The 15,102-nt window shown below is 35.1% G+C and overlaps 1 protein-coding gene across 1 annotated transcript; it reads left to right on the top strand.

Annotated features, from left to right (window-relative positions):
* The first annotated feature begins 718 nt into the window (after nucleotides 1-718).
* On the top strand, nucleotides 719-13,464 carry wnt8b (wingless-type MMTV integration site family, member 8b). The gene is made up of 6 exons (NM_130959.3): nucleotides 719-823; nucleotides 2,433-2,466; nucleotides 4,287-4,425; nucleotides 6,669-6,794; nucleotides 9,051-9,193; nucleotides 12,748-13,464. Exons 1-6 carry the CDS (start codon nucleotides 753-755, stop codon nucleotides 13,309-13,311), a joined length of 1,077 nt encoding a protein of 358 aa, NP_571034.2. The 5' UTR covers nucleotides 719-752; the 3' UTR covers nucleotides 13,312-13,464.
* Nucleotides 13,465-15,102: the final 1,638 nt, after the last annotated feature.

Below are 15,102 nucleotides of genomic sequence, written 5' to 3'. Positions count from 1 at the left end.
GTCAGCAGCGGATAAACTGGAAGAAAAGGTAAAATAACACTCTAAATAGAGTTTATGAAGTCCTCCTGAAAACCACAAACACACAATCCAATCGATTATCCCCCTTATCTATGTTAATTCCCGCTGTTTATTTGAATCTCTTTGGATTCTTTCGGTGAAGTTTTGAGGTGCAACAAATCATCAAACCACTCGTTCGGGTGTTCTAAAATTAATTTGCATTTATTACCTTTATTTTTTGCATTCTCGTTTTTACTCAATTTACCCACGAGTCGAATTTAAAGCCGATACATTAATAAGAACCCTACAAATAACATTTATCGTTTGATCCAGCAGATAATGTCCCTAATCCCTATGAGCGTTATCAGCTACTGTATCAGAGCCTTTCATGCTGCTCTTGAAATTGAGTTTTAAGGCACAACCTTAGAGATGCCATCCCGATTTCATATTAATTCACTCCAACTGTTAGCGCGCAGGGAGCTCTTCCCAGCTATTTGTCCTGGAGGAGCCCAGGGTGCCCTTTTGATCATTTCAATCTCTCTCTGGTACAATAGTTCTGATTGGCTGAACGAGTAAGAAAAGGGAAAATCTTTAATTAAGCAGATAATCTCTTGTTGGGATGAGAGGAGCTCCATTTCAGAACCCCCTTGGCTCACACATGAGACCCCCAGCCTCTGAATCCTGGATGTAGGTTATATAGAGCTCTCGCAGACGCCTCTGCTTTCCAAGGTGAAGAAAAGTCTCCCTCTCTCAGGATGTTCATGCATTTGGAGGTTTATTATTACGCTTTCATCTTGATGGCTCACATGAAGACTTGCTGCAGTTGGTGAGTAACGCGTTGCGTTTTGTTCAAGCAGGCGGTTTTGAAGCTGATTTTAGATCGAACGCACGCATTTATTTTATATTCCGAGTAGTCAGTGGATTAAATTGATCGGATGTCGTTTTGTTAAATGAGACTTTGAGCTTCGTTTTTTTGGTTGGCAAGCTATGGTTGTTTTGATAGCCTATGTGACTATAGACCACAAAACCAGCCGCAAGTGTCACTTTTTTGAAATTGAGATTTATACATCTTATGAAATATGAATAAATAAGCTTTCCATTGATGTATGGTTTGTGCTAGGTTATTACAAAAATTGGCCGAGATGCATCTTTTTGAAAATCTGAGGTTGCAAAACAATATAGATAAATTCATGTCAGAAAAAACATTATATTTTATTATTTAAACAATATAATATATTATTATTTTGACCCATAAAATATATATTTCACTATTGCTAAATATATCCCTGGAATATAAGACCAATTTGTGGTCCAGACTCACATATTTATATGTTTAAAAAATAAATCTAAGATATTTAAGACTGCACTTTTCATTTTAAAAATACTTTGAAGCACATTAACCTAATTGTAAATGGGGAATTAAAAAAAGTTTCAGTGTAAATCTCAAATGTAATTTTTTAATTTCCATTTAAACTGCATTTTTAAGAACAGTATACCTGTCATTAATTTGAGTGGTTTAAATATGTAAAATTGTTTTTATTAATGTGGGGACTTTACTTATAATAACAAGTACATGTAAAAATGTTTTATCAGAGAGAGACCTTTTCTCGTAATTTCCAAAGGGATATATCACAGGTTGAAATGTACTTTTACAATCTGAATCTAAATAGGCCTACCTACAGTGCTCAGCATATAGAAGTACACTCCTCACAAATCTATCTTTTAAATTCATATTTTTAACAGGAAGCTATACAATATTATATTTGTGCATATACATTAGATTAGTCAGTACTGAAGTCAAATCTGGAGCTTATCTAACAAAATAACTTACGATGATGGTCCAAAAACTAGTACACCCAAATTTTAATGTTATGGAAAAATAAGAATTTAAATATAGAAAAAATCAAGAGAGAAAAAAAATTATACAATTTTTAGATAGTATTTTTTTTGCAATATTTTGCTTTAATTGTGTTATCTTTAAATTTCTAAATATGTTTGGTGACTAAAATATTATTTTAATAAATATATCTGTTTTGTTTAAATGCACCAAAATGCATTGCCTATATTCACTGAGAAATGGATACAAAATATTCATCTTCAAAATGAAGTGTTCTCAATTATACTGAGCACTGTATATGAATTCAGTAAAAATACTGTAAATGTTTAAAAGGTTTGCTTGCAATTTTCAAGACGATATAGTGTTTTTTTTTTATTATTAAAGTTTAATTAAGTTTTGCCTGAATTCAGTTTTGTTGTGTGTTTGCTTGTATAATACAGTTTTACTTCTGAGACCAGTATCATTCACCACTTTGTAATCAGCTTAAATGACTTTAAAATTTTTATTCAAAAAGGTTTTTTTAACCAATGTGAACCAAACAAGGGGAATGTATACAAGTTGTGGGTCAGCTGACTTATCAGGCCGCTCTGTCTTCCAGGTCAGTGAATAATTTCCTGATGACCGGCCCAAAGGTAAGCCAAAATCTTTTGATCTGCTTTGCTGATCTTTATCAAGAGAGCCAGACTTCAAAAAGTCAAAATCATTTATGGATTGGGGTAGTAAATGTTTGACGGTGACTCTGTGATCACAACGCATGCGAGTGGCAAATAAAAATATGGTCACAGGTGCAGTATTTGATGTGTCTCATGTGGATTAGGTATTACACGCTGCTCTCGGTGGAGCAGAGCGTATAGCTTTCACACACTTCAGCTCATTCACAATGTGAAGTTGTGAGGACTTTTAGTGAGTGGCGAGGGAAGGGGCTTGTGGTGGGTGGTCATCATTAGCAACCCAGCCGCCTGTGAGAGCACTTGTGCTCCTGTCTCTTCTGAACCACTTGAGACATATTAGATTGTATAAACCACAGTTTCACAGCCACATAGACCACTTTTTGTTTACTTATTATGGGGTTTTCTGTTCAGTTTGGGACAGTGGAATCAAAAGAAAGACATTTATCTAAATATTCATGTCATTGAAAATAATATTGATTTAAAAAATCATTATAAAACATGATTTTAACACATTAAAATAAAGATCCTATGGTTAAAGGGATAGTTCACCCAAAAATGGAAATTCTGCCATTGTTCCAAACAAGTGTTGAACACAAAACAAGATATTTTAAAGAATGTATTTCCATAGTATTTCTTTTCCTACTAAGTATATCAAAGTTTATAGGTTGCCACCATTTTTCAAAATATCTTCTTTTGTGTTCAATAGAATAAAAATAAATCAAACTGGTTTGAAAAAAGTCAAGGTTGAGTAAATAATGGCAGAACTAATATGTATAGGTGATCTATGCCTTTAACAATCATGAATAATACTTAATAAATGTTTAGTACATCAATTACAACTTTAACATAACTTTTAAAATAAAATGTTGATGTGTATTCAAATATTATTTAATGGTGTTAACCTAACATGATTTAACAATGAACAGCTGTTTATTAACTAACATTTACAATGATTAATTAATACTGTAATAAATGTATTGATCATTGTTAGATAATGTTAGTTCTTGCATTAGCTAATGTTAAAATAATGTTAAAAGTTTTTAAAATAGCATAATAATAAAATAATAGCATTATTTCGGTTCCCTTTTTAAACCTACAATTTATCAAATGAACATGCGGTTAACATTGTACTTTTTACACCACTGTGGAACAACAGTAAATTATTAATTATTATATTAACAACTACTAAAACAATCACAATTCAAAGAATCGTTCCATTTTGATGATTTATATTTTTATATATAAAGGAATATAGACTAAACAATGTACATTTTAAAGCAAAAGATAAGCACTTACCTCAATAATTATACTATTTAATATATAATATATTAATTCCAAAATAATTAAAACAGAAATAAAAGTTTCATCATAAATTACAGAAGTTTGGGACCACTGGAAACACTTTTAAAACAGAGAAATACAAGATTTATTTTTGCTGGTGTTTGGTTATAAACATACAATTTAATGAATTCATTATTGACACCACTGTGGAACAATAAGAGGAAACATTTAGACTGATATTTGATATATTTACAACTTGAATGTTTAGTCTAAAATTATTTTCATAAACATATATGGGACAATTTAATTGCATTTTAAAATTCTATTTCTAACATGTAGTAACGGTTGATTTTATGAGTTTACAATAAATACACACATGTATTTGTATGTAATCTGTGCTTGGTAAAATAATAATAAATGTGTCCAAGTGTTTTGGTAAGCACTTCATAGTGAGTGTGCATTTCATCCCTAATCCTTTGGTGTGGTTTGCATTGTTTCAGGCCTACTTGATCTACTCCAGCAGTGTAGCCGCAGGAGCTCAGAGTGGGATTGAAGAGTGCAAGTATCAGTTTGCGTGGGACCGCTGGAACTGCCCGGAGAGGGCCCTTCAGCTCTCCACCCACAGCGGACTCAGAAGCGGTGAGAACTGTGACCTCTGCCCATGCAGGTTTTATATACATTGTGCTCTCCGATCTCTAAAAATACGCCTATTTTAAAACAGAGCATGCGATACATACGTATGCTGTGTGTTTACTGACTCAAAGCCCATCCATATCAGTCACTTAAAGAGTCTCACGATGTTGATGTGCCCGAAAAACACTGCATTCTTGAGTCAATTAAACCTGGTGTGTTAATAGGCATATAGAAAAGCCACCAAGGGGATATTGTGCAGCAGAGTGAGTGAGTGAAATGGACGCCCTCTCAAGTCAAAGGGTGCGGGTCAAAGGTTTGCCTCGGACTCCTTTCATTAGGCATTCCTTAAGTGCCAAAGTGGGGAGCTGTTGCTGTCCAGTGCCGACCCCAGACTGACAATGCATGAGAGCAGACAGAGAGTCAAAAGCCAACCCTACTCTGAGATCTGCCAGCCTGATCTTATGAAGAAGCAGAACTCTCTTATGTATTGTCAGAAAAGTTCTTACAAATTCATAGTTTCATATCAATTTTTAAAAGGAGACGTGACCGCAAATCTCACCCTTAATCTCAAAAGTAATTAGAGGAAAATATATTGACCTAAAATGTACGAATGAGATAAAAATTAGCTACTAAATAAAAAAAAAAACACACAAATTGCTGTGAGATTGAGTTGGATCTGTTGCTAATTTGAGACGCTGTCCACTTCATTATTCATCATGTGCGCAACTTCAATTTATTAGCCGATATAGGTAACAATTGATAAAGAGAAGGATTCAAAGTTTCATATATAGTAAGAAGCAATTGATGATGGGTCAATGATTTATTAGCAAACACTGAGGAAAGCATTGTGTCGAAACTTTTGTGTTTTTTATATCACCTGAAGAATGTAAAAAGAAAATAAATACGGTACGAAGAAATTACTTTATGAGTGTGAATCATTACCTTTTTGAATAATAGCATTGACACAAAACAAGATATTTTAAAGAATGTATTTTCATAGTATTGGTTTTCCTACTAAGGATATCAAAGTTTACAGGTTGCCACCATTTTTCAAAATATCTTCTTTTGTGTTTAATAGAGTAAAAAAAATCAAACTGGTTTGAAAAAAGTTAAGGTTGAGTAAATAATGGCAGAACTAATATGTATAGGTGATCTATGCCTTTAACAATCATGAATAATACTTAATAAATGTTTAGTACATCAATTACAACTTTAACATAACTTTTAAAATAAAATGTTGATGTGTATTCAAATATTATTTAATGGTGTTAACCTAACATGATTTAACAATGAACAGCTGTTTATTAACTAACATTTACAATGATTAATTAATACTTTATGAGTGTGAATCATTACCTTTTTGAATAATAGCATTGACAAGTTGAGTTTTTAGAAAATAGCGCACACCCAAGATGGTGCAGCCACAATGTGCAGCAGAGTGTGGTGTGCAATATTTTTTGTAATAATTCAATGAACCAGCATTGGTTGTTACACTTATACTATGGTTACTACACGTATAAGACATTATTCAGATTCAATACAGTTGTTCTCAACTTACATCTGTGTGTGGGACTTGTTTCTCATGCATCTCATCCTAAGCATTTTGTTTTGTTTTGATTTGAATTTTGTCTATTGTAGGCTGTGTAATTTGCAATAACTATAATATAATTACTCAATGCAGTGATAAGAAACTGTAATGTGGTCAAGAAGACCTGCTTCGAACTACTTTAGCTGTGTCTTTATCTGAGAATAATTACACAGATTAGAATGTTCATCAGCCAATCAGAATCAAGCATTCAACTGCCCCATAGTTTGCCCCAAAACAGTTTGAGCCAGTGAGGTTACAAGTGTATGGGGCATTCAAATATGGTAAAATGCAGGGGTGCTCAAACTGGTTCCTGGAGATCTATCTTCCTTTAGAGTTCAACTCTTCAAACATAACTAAACCAACTAAGTAGGATCTAAACATAGTGTAGTAATTAGGGACAGGTGCATTTGATCAAAGTTGCATCTAAACTCTGCAGAAAGATAAATCTCCAGGAAATGGATTGGGCCCTCCTGGTAAAATGAACTTTGCAGTATTAAGCAGGAAAATATTAGACACATTAAATTCGTAAAGGTCCTTCCCATCTGGTGAAAATGAGGTGGACAAATTTGAGGAATTATCTGATGGTGGTTAATATTTGCTCAGGAGACTAGTATTTTACAAGTTTGCATTATACATGCTAAATTCACTTATGTTATTTCAGCAAACAGAGAGACAGCGTTTTTCCATGCCATCAGTTCTGCTGGAGTCATGTATACCCTCACCAGGAACTGTAGCCTTGGTGACTTTGATAACTGTGGATGTGATGATACCCGAAACGGCCAGCGAGGTGAGACACTATAAGGATTTCATATTATATAAGTGTTTGGTTCAAATGATGCGGGAAGTTGGTTGCTTTGAAAAATTTTAATGCCATTTTCTGAACCTATAGTTGGGGTACGGTTATTGTGAATTTATCGATGGTTCATTTCTGATGTGAACACAGTTGTATGGAATCATACGCTGATTCAGAAATCCATTAACCTTAATAAAATATCTGGATTCAGTATCAATTATATGTGTCAAAATTATAGAAATGTGAAAAAAATGCTTACTCATTTATTCATTCATTCATTTATCCATTCATTTGCTTTTCGGCTTAGTCCCTTTATTAATCAGGGCTCGCCACAGCGGAATGAACCGCCAACTTATCTAGCCACTGGGAAACACCCAATCACTCTCTTTCACACACATACCCTACGGACAATTTAGCCTACCCAATTCACCTATAGCAACTGTCTTTGCATTTGTGGGGTAAACAAGAGCACCCGGAGGAAACCCACATCAACACGGGGGGAACATGCAATTTCCACACAGAATTGCCTACTGACCCTGCTGAGTCTCAAATTAGCGACCTTCTTGCTGTGAGGTGATAGTGCCATCCACTGTGCCACCAAAATGCTTACTTAACTCTGTAAACTGAATATTGAACTTTGTTCAATATAATCTAATGGATTAGATGCTAAATTGATCCTAAAATTATGACAACAATTTTATATGTTAAAAAACAAAAAAGCTATATTGTGAAATATTATTACACTTTAAAAAAAGAATCAATAACTATTTTTATTAAATATGTGAATATAGTAAAAAAAAGTCATTAATTCCTGTGATGCTAAAGCAGAGTTTTCAACATCATTACTGCAGACTTCAGTGTCACATGTTCCCACATGAGTCATTTAAATGTGCTGATTGGGAGCTGATTAGCAATTCATTCCACTGTGGTGCCCCCTGATAATTTAGCGACTAAGATGAAGGATAGTAAGTCAGTGATTGGGATTTGTGGAGCTGTGCATCGAGGAATTTGCTCTTCAGTGTTTGAACTTTCAATTTAAACCAGACAGAACTGAACTAAACTTAACTTTAACTCTAAAAACTGGACTGACACAGTTTCAATTTACTATAATCTTCTATGTTAAGCTGCTTTGACACAATCTATATTGTAAAAGTGCTATAGAAATAAATATGAATTTAATTAAATTTATTTATTCATTCGTTCATTCATTCATTTTATTTTTGGCTTAGTCCCTTTATTAATCTGGGCTCGCCACAGCAGAATGAACCACCAACTTATGCAGCACGTTTTTACACAGTGGATGCCCTTCCAGCCGCAACCCATCTCTGGAAAATAATTTAATTTAATTTAATTTAATTTAATTTAATTTAATTTAATTTAATTTAATTTAATTTAATTGGAAGATCCTTTATTTTGGTATAGTCTTGGAATCAGCACTTAATGATAAGAGAACGATAAGAAAACAATGTGCTTATAGTATTTTATTTTTAGACTAAACTTAAGATGGACGGCAAAGTACTGCCAGGCAAGTCTTTTCAATACCAGGTTCCCTATTTTTTTAAGAATTAGCTCAGTGGATAGATAATAGGTAGTCTTTAGTGGCTATTTTAACATATTTAACCAACATGAGCATCTGCATTAAAACTGCAATCTAACCTAATGCTTTTTCAACTATTTCTGTTTAAAAGTGGACAAGCTCAAAAGATTTTAGTTCGTTTTTACTTCTATTTTAAGCATCTTTCTTTTGTGATCAGATTTGGGGGGAAATGCATCTTAATACCAAGTGTAAACTTTGTTTAAAGTGTTGGCTTATAGATAGTTCTTAAAATGTTTGCTTAAAGGGATAGTTCATCCAAAAATTTTAATTACCTCACCGTTCATTCTCCCTCCTGTGGTTTTAAACCTTTCTTTCCTTTGCGTGTTGAACACAAAAGAAGATACTTTGAAAAATGTTGATTATTGATACCAATTTACTTCCAAATAATAGAAAATACTATAGAAACTAATGGGTACGAACAAGCAATACTCTTCAAAATAACTCAAATAGTTTTTGAACAAGTGAGGTGCGGGTAAATTATAACAGAGAATTCATTTTTGAGTGAACTATATCTTTAATATTTGCAATTTTGATGAACTATGCATGTATTTGTAAGTCTAATAATGAGAAAGTCAACTAAATATTGTTATGGCCCATTAGAGTAGACTTTTTTAGTTTACCCTCATGAAGTCATCATCATGTTGTATCCTCAGGTGGTCAAGGGTGGCTATGGGGAGGCTGCAGTGATAACGTGGGATTTGGAGAGGTGATCTCCAAACAGTTTGTGGATGCGCTGGAAACCGGACAGGATGCACGAGCCGCCATGAACCTGCACAACAACGAAGTAGGACGCAAGGTACACCAAGTCTCCCGCACCTAAAATTCAGACATACCCGGCCACCAACAGCTCGTAGAGTGGCTTTTGAATCATTTTTCAGCACTTCTAATGATAGCTTACCACCCAAGAGTTTCATTCACAGCCCTATAAGCAAGGTGCCACTCGTTCCCCCAATAGAGTGTGCGCTGTACCAGAAGGGCCTATTTACAGCCTGTGAATGTCCTTTATGACGAGGCCTTAACTTGAGATTCTTGGGATCAGTGGTGCAAGCTTAATTAGACGACCTAGGGGTCCGCACATTGCAAAGGTTCTGTATTCTGTTGCTTCCCAAATAAGTGTTTAGTTTTATTCTTGCAATAAGGATCTTACATTTATGTTGGTCTTTGTTGTACTTGAGAGAGCCACGGGGATCACAGCCATGTGGCTCAAGTGCTCTTTGTTTATCCTGTCTGTGCCCCGTCTGCAGGTTTTGTCAATTCATTGGCACCTGGAGCATCATTGTAACTGAAAAAATGTGAAAGAATTCTTTTTCACTTCCTCCTCAATGGACTTGCCACTGGGCCTGCCCATGACAGAAAACATGTTGACAATGGCTATGCAAAATAAATACACCCCTTTCCTGCGCCGAACAATCCGAGCTCGATGTGAGACCCTGATTCTGCGTCTTACGCCAAGCGAATGAGAAAAGAGGCGTTCCTTTTTAAAGGACAGCTGTTTGTTTCAGCCGAAGTCAGGAATTATTGTACGACCACCAAGAAAAGAGAAAAGCCCAGACTTGAACCTTGAACCGCTTCCTCTTAACTCGCAGTTCTTTTCTGTGTGTTTAAGTGGATGTATAGGGCGCCTACCTACTAAACTATTCTGGTTTACAACTCTGTTCCCATGATAATCCAATAGGTAAAAACTCAAAGCAAGCCTAAGAATGATCAAAATAATGTCACGGTTTAAATACAACACAAGTGCTTTAAACACGACACTACCATTTAACATGGTACACATCCAATTGACTAGTAATTATTTAACTGGTTACACTTAGTTTCTCTCTTTAAAATTTTACTTGAAATGTGGCCTTTTTAAACAATAAAAATATTAAAATATTCTGTTTTTAATCCAGTCAATATTGTTGACTCGATGTTGATTTGAAAATGACACTCTTACTGTTTAAAGTATAGTTTTGGAAAGTACTAACATGTCTTAACAATAAAGTAATGTCTTCTTAACTTAGCCCAAGTAATAACAGTAGTTCATTCATTCATTCATTCATTCATTCATTCATTCATTTTCCTTTGGCTCAGTCTCTTTATTCATTAGGGGTCACCACAGCAGAATGAACCGCCAACTTTTCCAGTATATGTTTTACGCAGCGGATGCCTATTCAGCTGCAACCCAGCACTGGGAAACACCCATACACTTTTGCATTCACACACATACATTATGGCTAATTCAGATTACTTAGTTCACATATAGTGCATGTTTTTGGACTCTGGGGGAAACCCACGCGAACATGGGGAGAACATGCAAACTCCACACAGAAATGCCAACTCATCCAGCCGGGGCTCAAACTAATGACCTACATGCTTTGAGGTGACAGTGCTAACCACTGAGCCATCGTTCACCCCTATTTTTGCTCATCTAACCTTTTAATAATTGCTGTTTTTACAGTTTATGTCCATTGCCCAATAACAAAGATTGAAATAAATGTTTAAATGTGAGCAAAAAGGAAATATTTCAGTAAATAAATTCACAAAAATGTCAAAAGAATAAAAATAAAATCCAACTGACTCACAAACTGCACTCAAAAAAATTTCATGTGCTGTTTGTTCAAACTGCTCATTTAAATAAACAAATAATTCTTAAGTTTTTTGGGTCAACTCAACTTTATGTTCGGTTGGAATATTTGATCAATTCCATGCTTGTTCAATAAAAAAGGTCAGAAGAGGGTTTTTCTTTTATGTCAAAAATATTTGTAATTAATTGGATTCAAATAAATAATTAGATTGACAAAATGCAATGCAAAAGTCTCAATGCAATGCAAAAGTTACATTCAGGAGGTGCGCATTAACTTTCATTTCCTGATTCGAGCTTTTATACGCAGCTGATAATAACAGATGGAGTTTAGTGGAATTCGTCACTTGTCTCTGTCATCATTCCTTAGTCTTCCATTGGCCGCACCCATACATACATCCTCTTTTTCTACTAATTCTCTGCACAACGTCAAAAGCACAAGACTTCTCAACTGCAAATGTATTGTGTCCATTTTCAACCCATCTCTGCTCACAGGAAGTTTTGCTGCAGAGCTTGGGTTATTTTAGACAATCAGGCTTTTGCATTTCTTTCAGCTTCATCTACTTAGCAAAAGTGCTTCATTAGTATGCAAAGCATATCACATCCGAGAATAAGTTTGGTTAATATATATCACTTTAAGCAATACAAATACAATTGTTTAATGAAAAGATACAAAAATAATAAAACTATATATTCCTTTTCCCCAACAGTTCAATCCATTTAAATTTGTAAAAACTAATAAGCTAACTTAATTCCTTCATATTGTCCCAATACTAGGCATGGGCCTGAATAAGATTCTGACGGTATGATAACCTAAGTAAAAATATCAGGATTTCATAATATCATGGTATTGTAATTATTTCTCTAAAATATGTTCTTTTTAAATGTCTGGGTAAAAAAAACATCAACTCTTTCCCCATTCAACATGGTATATATTTTTCTAACATTTAAAATATTTTGAAACCATAAATGTCAGCAAACATTAAATGACATCTGCTCTCTTAATTCAATTTAAATTAATTATTTCATTAATTTAAAAAAAACACAGATTTCCTTTTAAATTGCGAAGGCATCTTTGGATATTTTTCTTTTCTTTGAATATAAAGTGAAGCCACTTCACTGTTCAGCTCCTCAGCATGCTGGATGTTAGTTTATTAGAGATTTGTTTTTCAGATGTTTCCTGAATCATGGACTGACCAGTAGCTTGCGATGTAAAAGGTCCTTAAAAAAAACACATAAAAAACAAACAAAACTTACAGATACATTAGGGAACGGTATAAAGGAAAAATGTAACAGTGTTAAAACCTTGACTTTTCAAAACCACGGTAAACCTTAAAACTGTTTATCAATTGTGTAGGACTCAACATTTTTTAGTGTATCAAGTTTTATCTTTACAGACAGACTAAACCATATCATGTTGATATTTCCTTTATAAATCCATAACTCCAATCATCCGTGTCACACAAATCGTTCTGATATGCTAAATTGGTGCTTGACCAACATTTCTTGTGAACATCAATTTTGAAAAACAATCTTACACAGAGTGAATAAGAGGACAGCTGTTTATTTCATCATTCATTTCATTATTTCATCAGTCAGGAATTATTTCACCCCCAGACTTGAACCTTGAACGGCACCCTCATCACTCACCAAATGGATGCATACGGTGCCTGCTATTGTGCACATTGTATATTCCAAGTTTGAATTAGAAAGTTTTGAAATGAGAATGTCTGCCTCCAGAACTGAGCATGAAGAGTTCTTTAACATGAGATCCTCTCTTCAACTAGGCAGTGAAAGGAACCATGCAGAGGACATGCAAGTGCCATGGAGTGTCTGGCAGCTGCACCACTCAGACCTGCTGGCTACAGTTGCCCGAGTTTCGAGAAGTGGGAAACTACCTAAAAGAGAAGTACCACCGGGCGGTGAAGGTGGATCTGCTGCGCGGTGCAGGGAACAGCGCTGCCAGCCGTGGAGCCATTGCTGAAACCTTCAACTCCATTTCACGGAAAGAGCTGGTGCATTTGGAGGATTCTCCAGACTACTGCTTGGAGAACCGCACTCTAGGCTTGCCAGGTACTGAAGGGCGCGAGTGTTTGAGGAAGGGCAAGAATCTGAGTAAATGGGAGAAGCGCAGCTGTAAGCGGCTGTGTGGAGACTGCGGTTTGGCTGTGGAGGAGCGCAGGGCCGAAACCGTGTCTAGCTGTAACTGCAAGTTCCACTGGTGTTGTGCTGTGAAGTGCGAGCAGTGCCGCAAAACTGTCACAAAGTACTACTGTGTGAAGAGAAGCAAACGGGTCAAGAATGACAATGCCAGCCGGAGGAAAAGCTATCGGTTAAAGAAGAAGCACTAGGAGATATTCTAAACTGTTCGCTATGGTGGTTTAGTTCAGCTTGTTTGGTCTAAAGAATTCTGGGTTGCTGTAACACAATATTTGGGTCAAATATGGACAAAACCAACAGTTGGGTTAAAATATTGTCATTTAAATTTAATTGATCTATTTAATTCAATGTTGATTTTGTTTTTATTTGACCATTCATTGGGTTTTGACAACCCAGCATTTTTTAGAATTCAAGTTTTCTCCTCATTTACTTACTTTCTTGTTTCTTTCCAAAGCCTTGAGAAATGCAACATGTTTTGAATTAAATTTGACAGATTCTAGTCCTTCTTTGAAAGAATTTTCACCCAAAACTCTGAAGCTTCAAAACATTTGCAAAAATTAATCCTTGTAAAACGAGTAGTTTAATATAAGTTTTTTTTATGATGAACAGACTTAATTTAGGCTTTTGTTTAGATAAATACCTTGATCAGAGAAAAATCCAACATAGGCTCATTCTTAAAACGTCCCCCTATTTACATTTTTGGAGATCACAAATTATGTAGGCAGAAGTACATATGACTGCATTTCGACTTTAAAATGAACGCTACAGGGCGGTATGATGCCATTCCTTTTCACGCTTACCAGCTGTGCGCTTGCCTCTGTATTGCCGCTGTTACCAGTTTGTCCAGTAACTCGCCATGTACATTGCCAGACTTGAGACACAAAAGGGAGTTGACCACGATGTTGGGGTTTGAGTCTGGGAAAGAACAGTTCCAGGACATGGGTAAGTCAAAAACAGAAGTCAAAATATAAAATAAACAAGTAAATACCAGGGTGAGAATGTAGTAAAATCTGAAAACGTGGTAAAAATCAGGCGAGGGCTTTTTCCGGATTGCTTTTGAAAACAATTGGTTTGGTTTAGGGAAGTTAATCTGTGCTCTTGAAAACACTATTGGTTGGATTTAGTGAAAGGGGAGGGTGGGTCAGTCGATCAGTCAATCATTCAGTCAGTCAACGGCAGCCTCTGGTAGATTTACGTGAGAACAGCGAATGGCACTCGCAAGAGAAATTTGAGATCTCAAAATGCGTACACAGCGCCCTCTGGTGGATTCACAAAAACTGCAAAAAATTTACCTCCTGGGATATATTTGATGCTCTCCAGAAATATATATAGGGGTACATATTCAGAATGAGCCTGGGTTGAAAAAAATCTGTGCATTTACAGAGTTGTTCTTACTCTTCATGTACTTAATCAGCCAACAAAATGTATGGGGATGTTAATTTTTGTTTTGTTTATAGGTATATGGTCATAACACAAAAGTAGATTTTTAACCTAATTTAAACTTAGTATGTAAATCTAAACCTAAAAGACCAATAAGTCATCTAACTCACCTTGAATTAAAGTGCATTAAAGAAAACAGTTAAGCTAAAAAATGAAAATGTACTCACTATTAACTCATGCTCTAGTGGTTCCAAACCTGTTTGACTTTCTTTATTCTGTTAAACACAAAAGAAGATGTTGGAAACCAGTAGCCACTCACTGCCTTAGTAAAAAAATGGAAGTATATGGCTACAGGTTTCTAACATTCTTCAGAATATCTTTGTTTATGTTCAACAGAAGAAAGAAACCCCAACAGGTTTGAATAAAGTAGAGAGTGAGTACAAAATATTTTGGGATAAATGTCCTTTAAGTGACTAAATTTAATTAACTGTGCAACCGTTTTAAAGCATCAGAGTTTTAGTTGAACAGACTTTAGACTTTTGAAGATGAACACATTTGTATTTTAAACAGCATGAAAGCGAGTAAATGATGACAGAATTTTC

Source organism: Danio rerio, chromosome 13, assembly GCF_049306965.1.
Source record: "Danio rerio strain Tuebingen ecotype United States chromosome 13, GRCz12tu, whole genome shotgun sequence".
Taxonomy (NCBI): Eukaryota; Metazoa; Chordata; class Actinopteri; order Cypriniformes; family Danionidae; genus Danio; species Danio rerio.
Note: the sequence above shows the minus strand (reverse complement) of the source record. Positions and strands in the feature narration are given on the sequence as shown.

Bases quoted from the DNA above. Each gene is read 5' to 3' on its own strand.
- wnt8b (NM_130959.3), top strand. From the start codon at position 753: ATGTTCATGCATTTGGAGGTTTATTATTACGCTTTCATCTTGATGGCT. The intron at 2,467-4,286 runs GTAAGCCAAAAT...GCATTGTTTCAG, and splicing joins TCCTGATGACCGGCCCAAAG to GCCTACTTGATCTACTCCAG. The intron at 9,194-12,747 runs GTACACCAAGTC...CTCTTCAACTAG, and splicing joins ACAACGAAGTAGGACGCAAG to GCAGTGAAAGGAACCATGCA.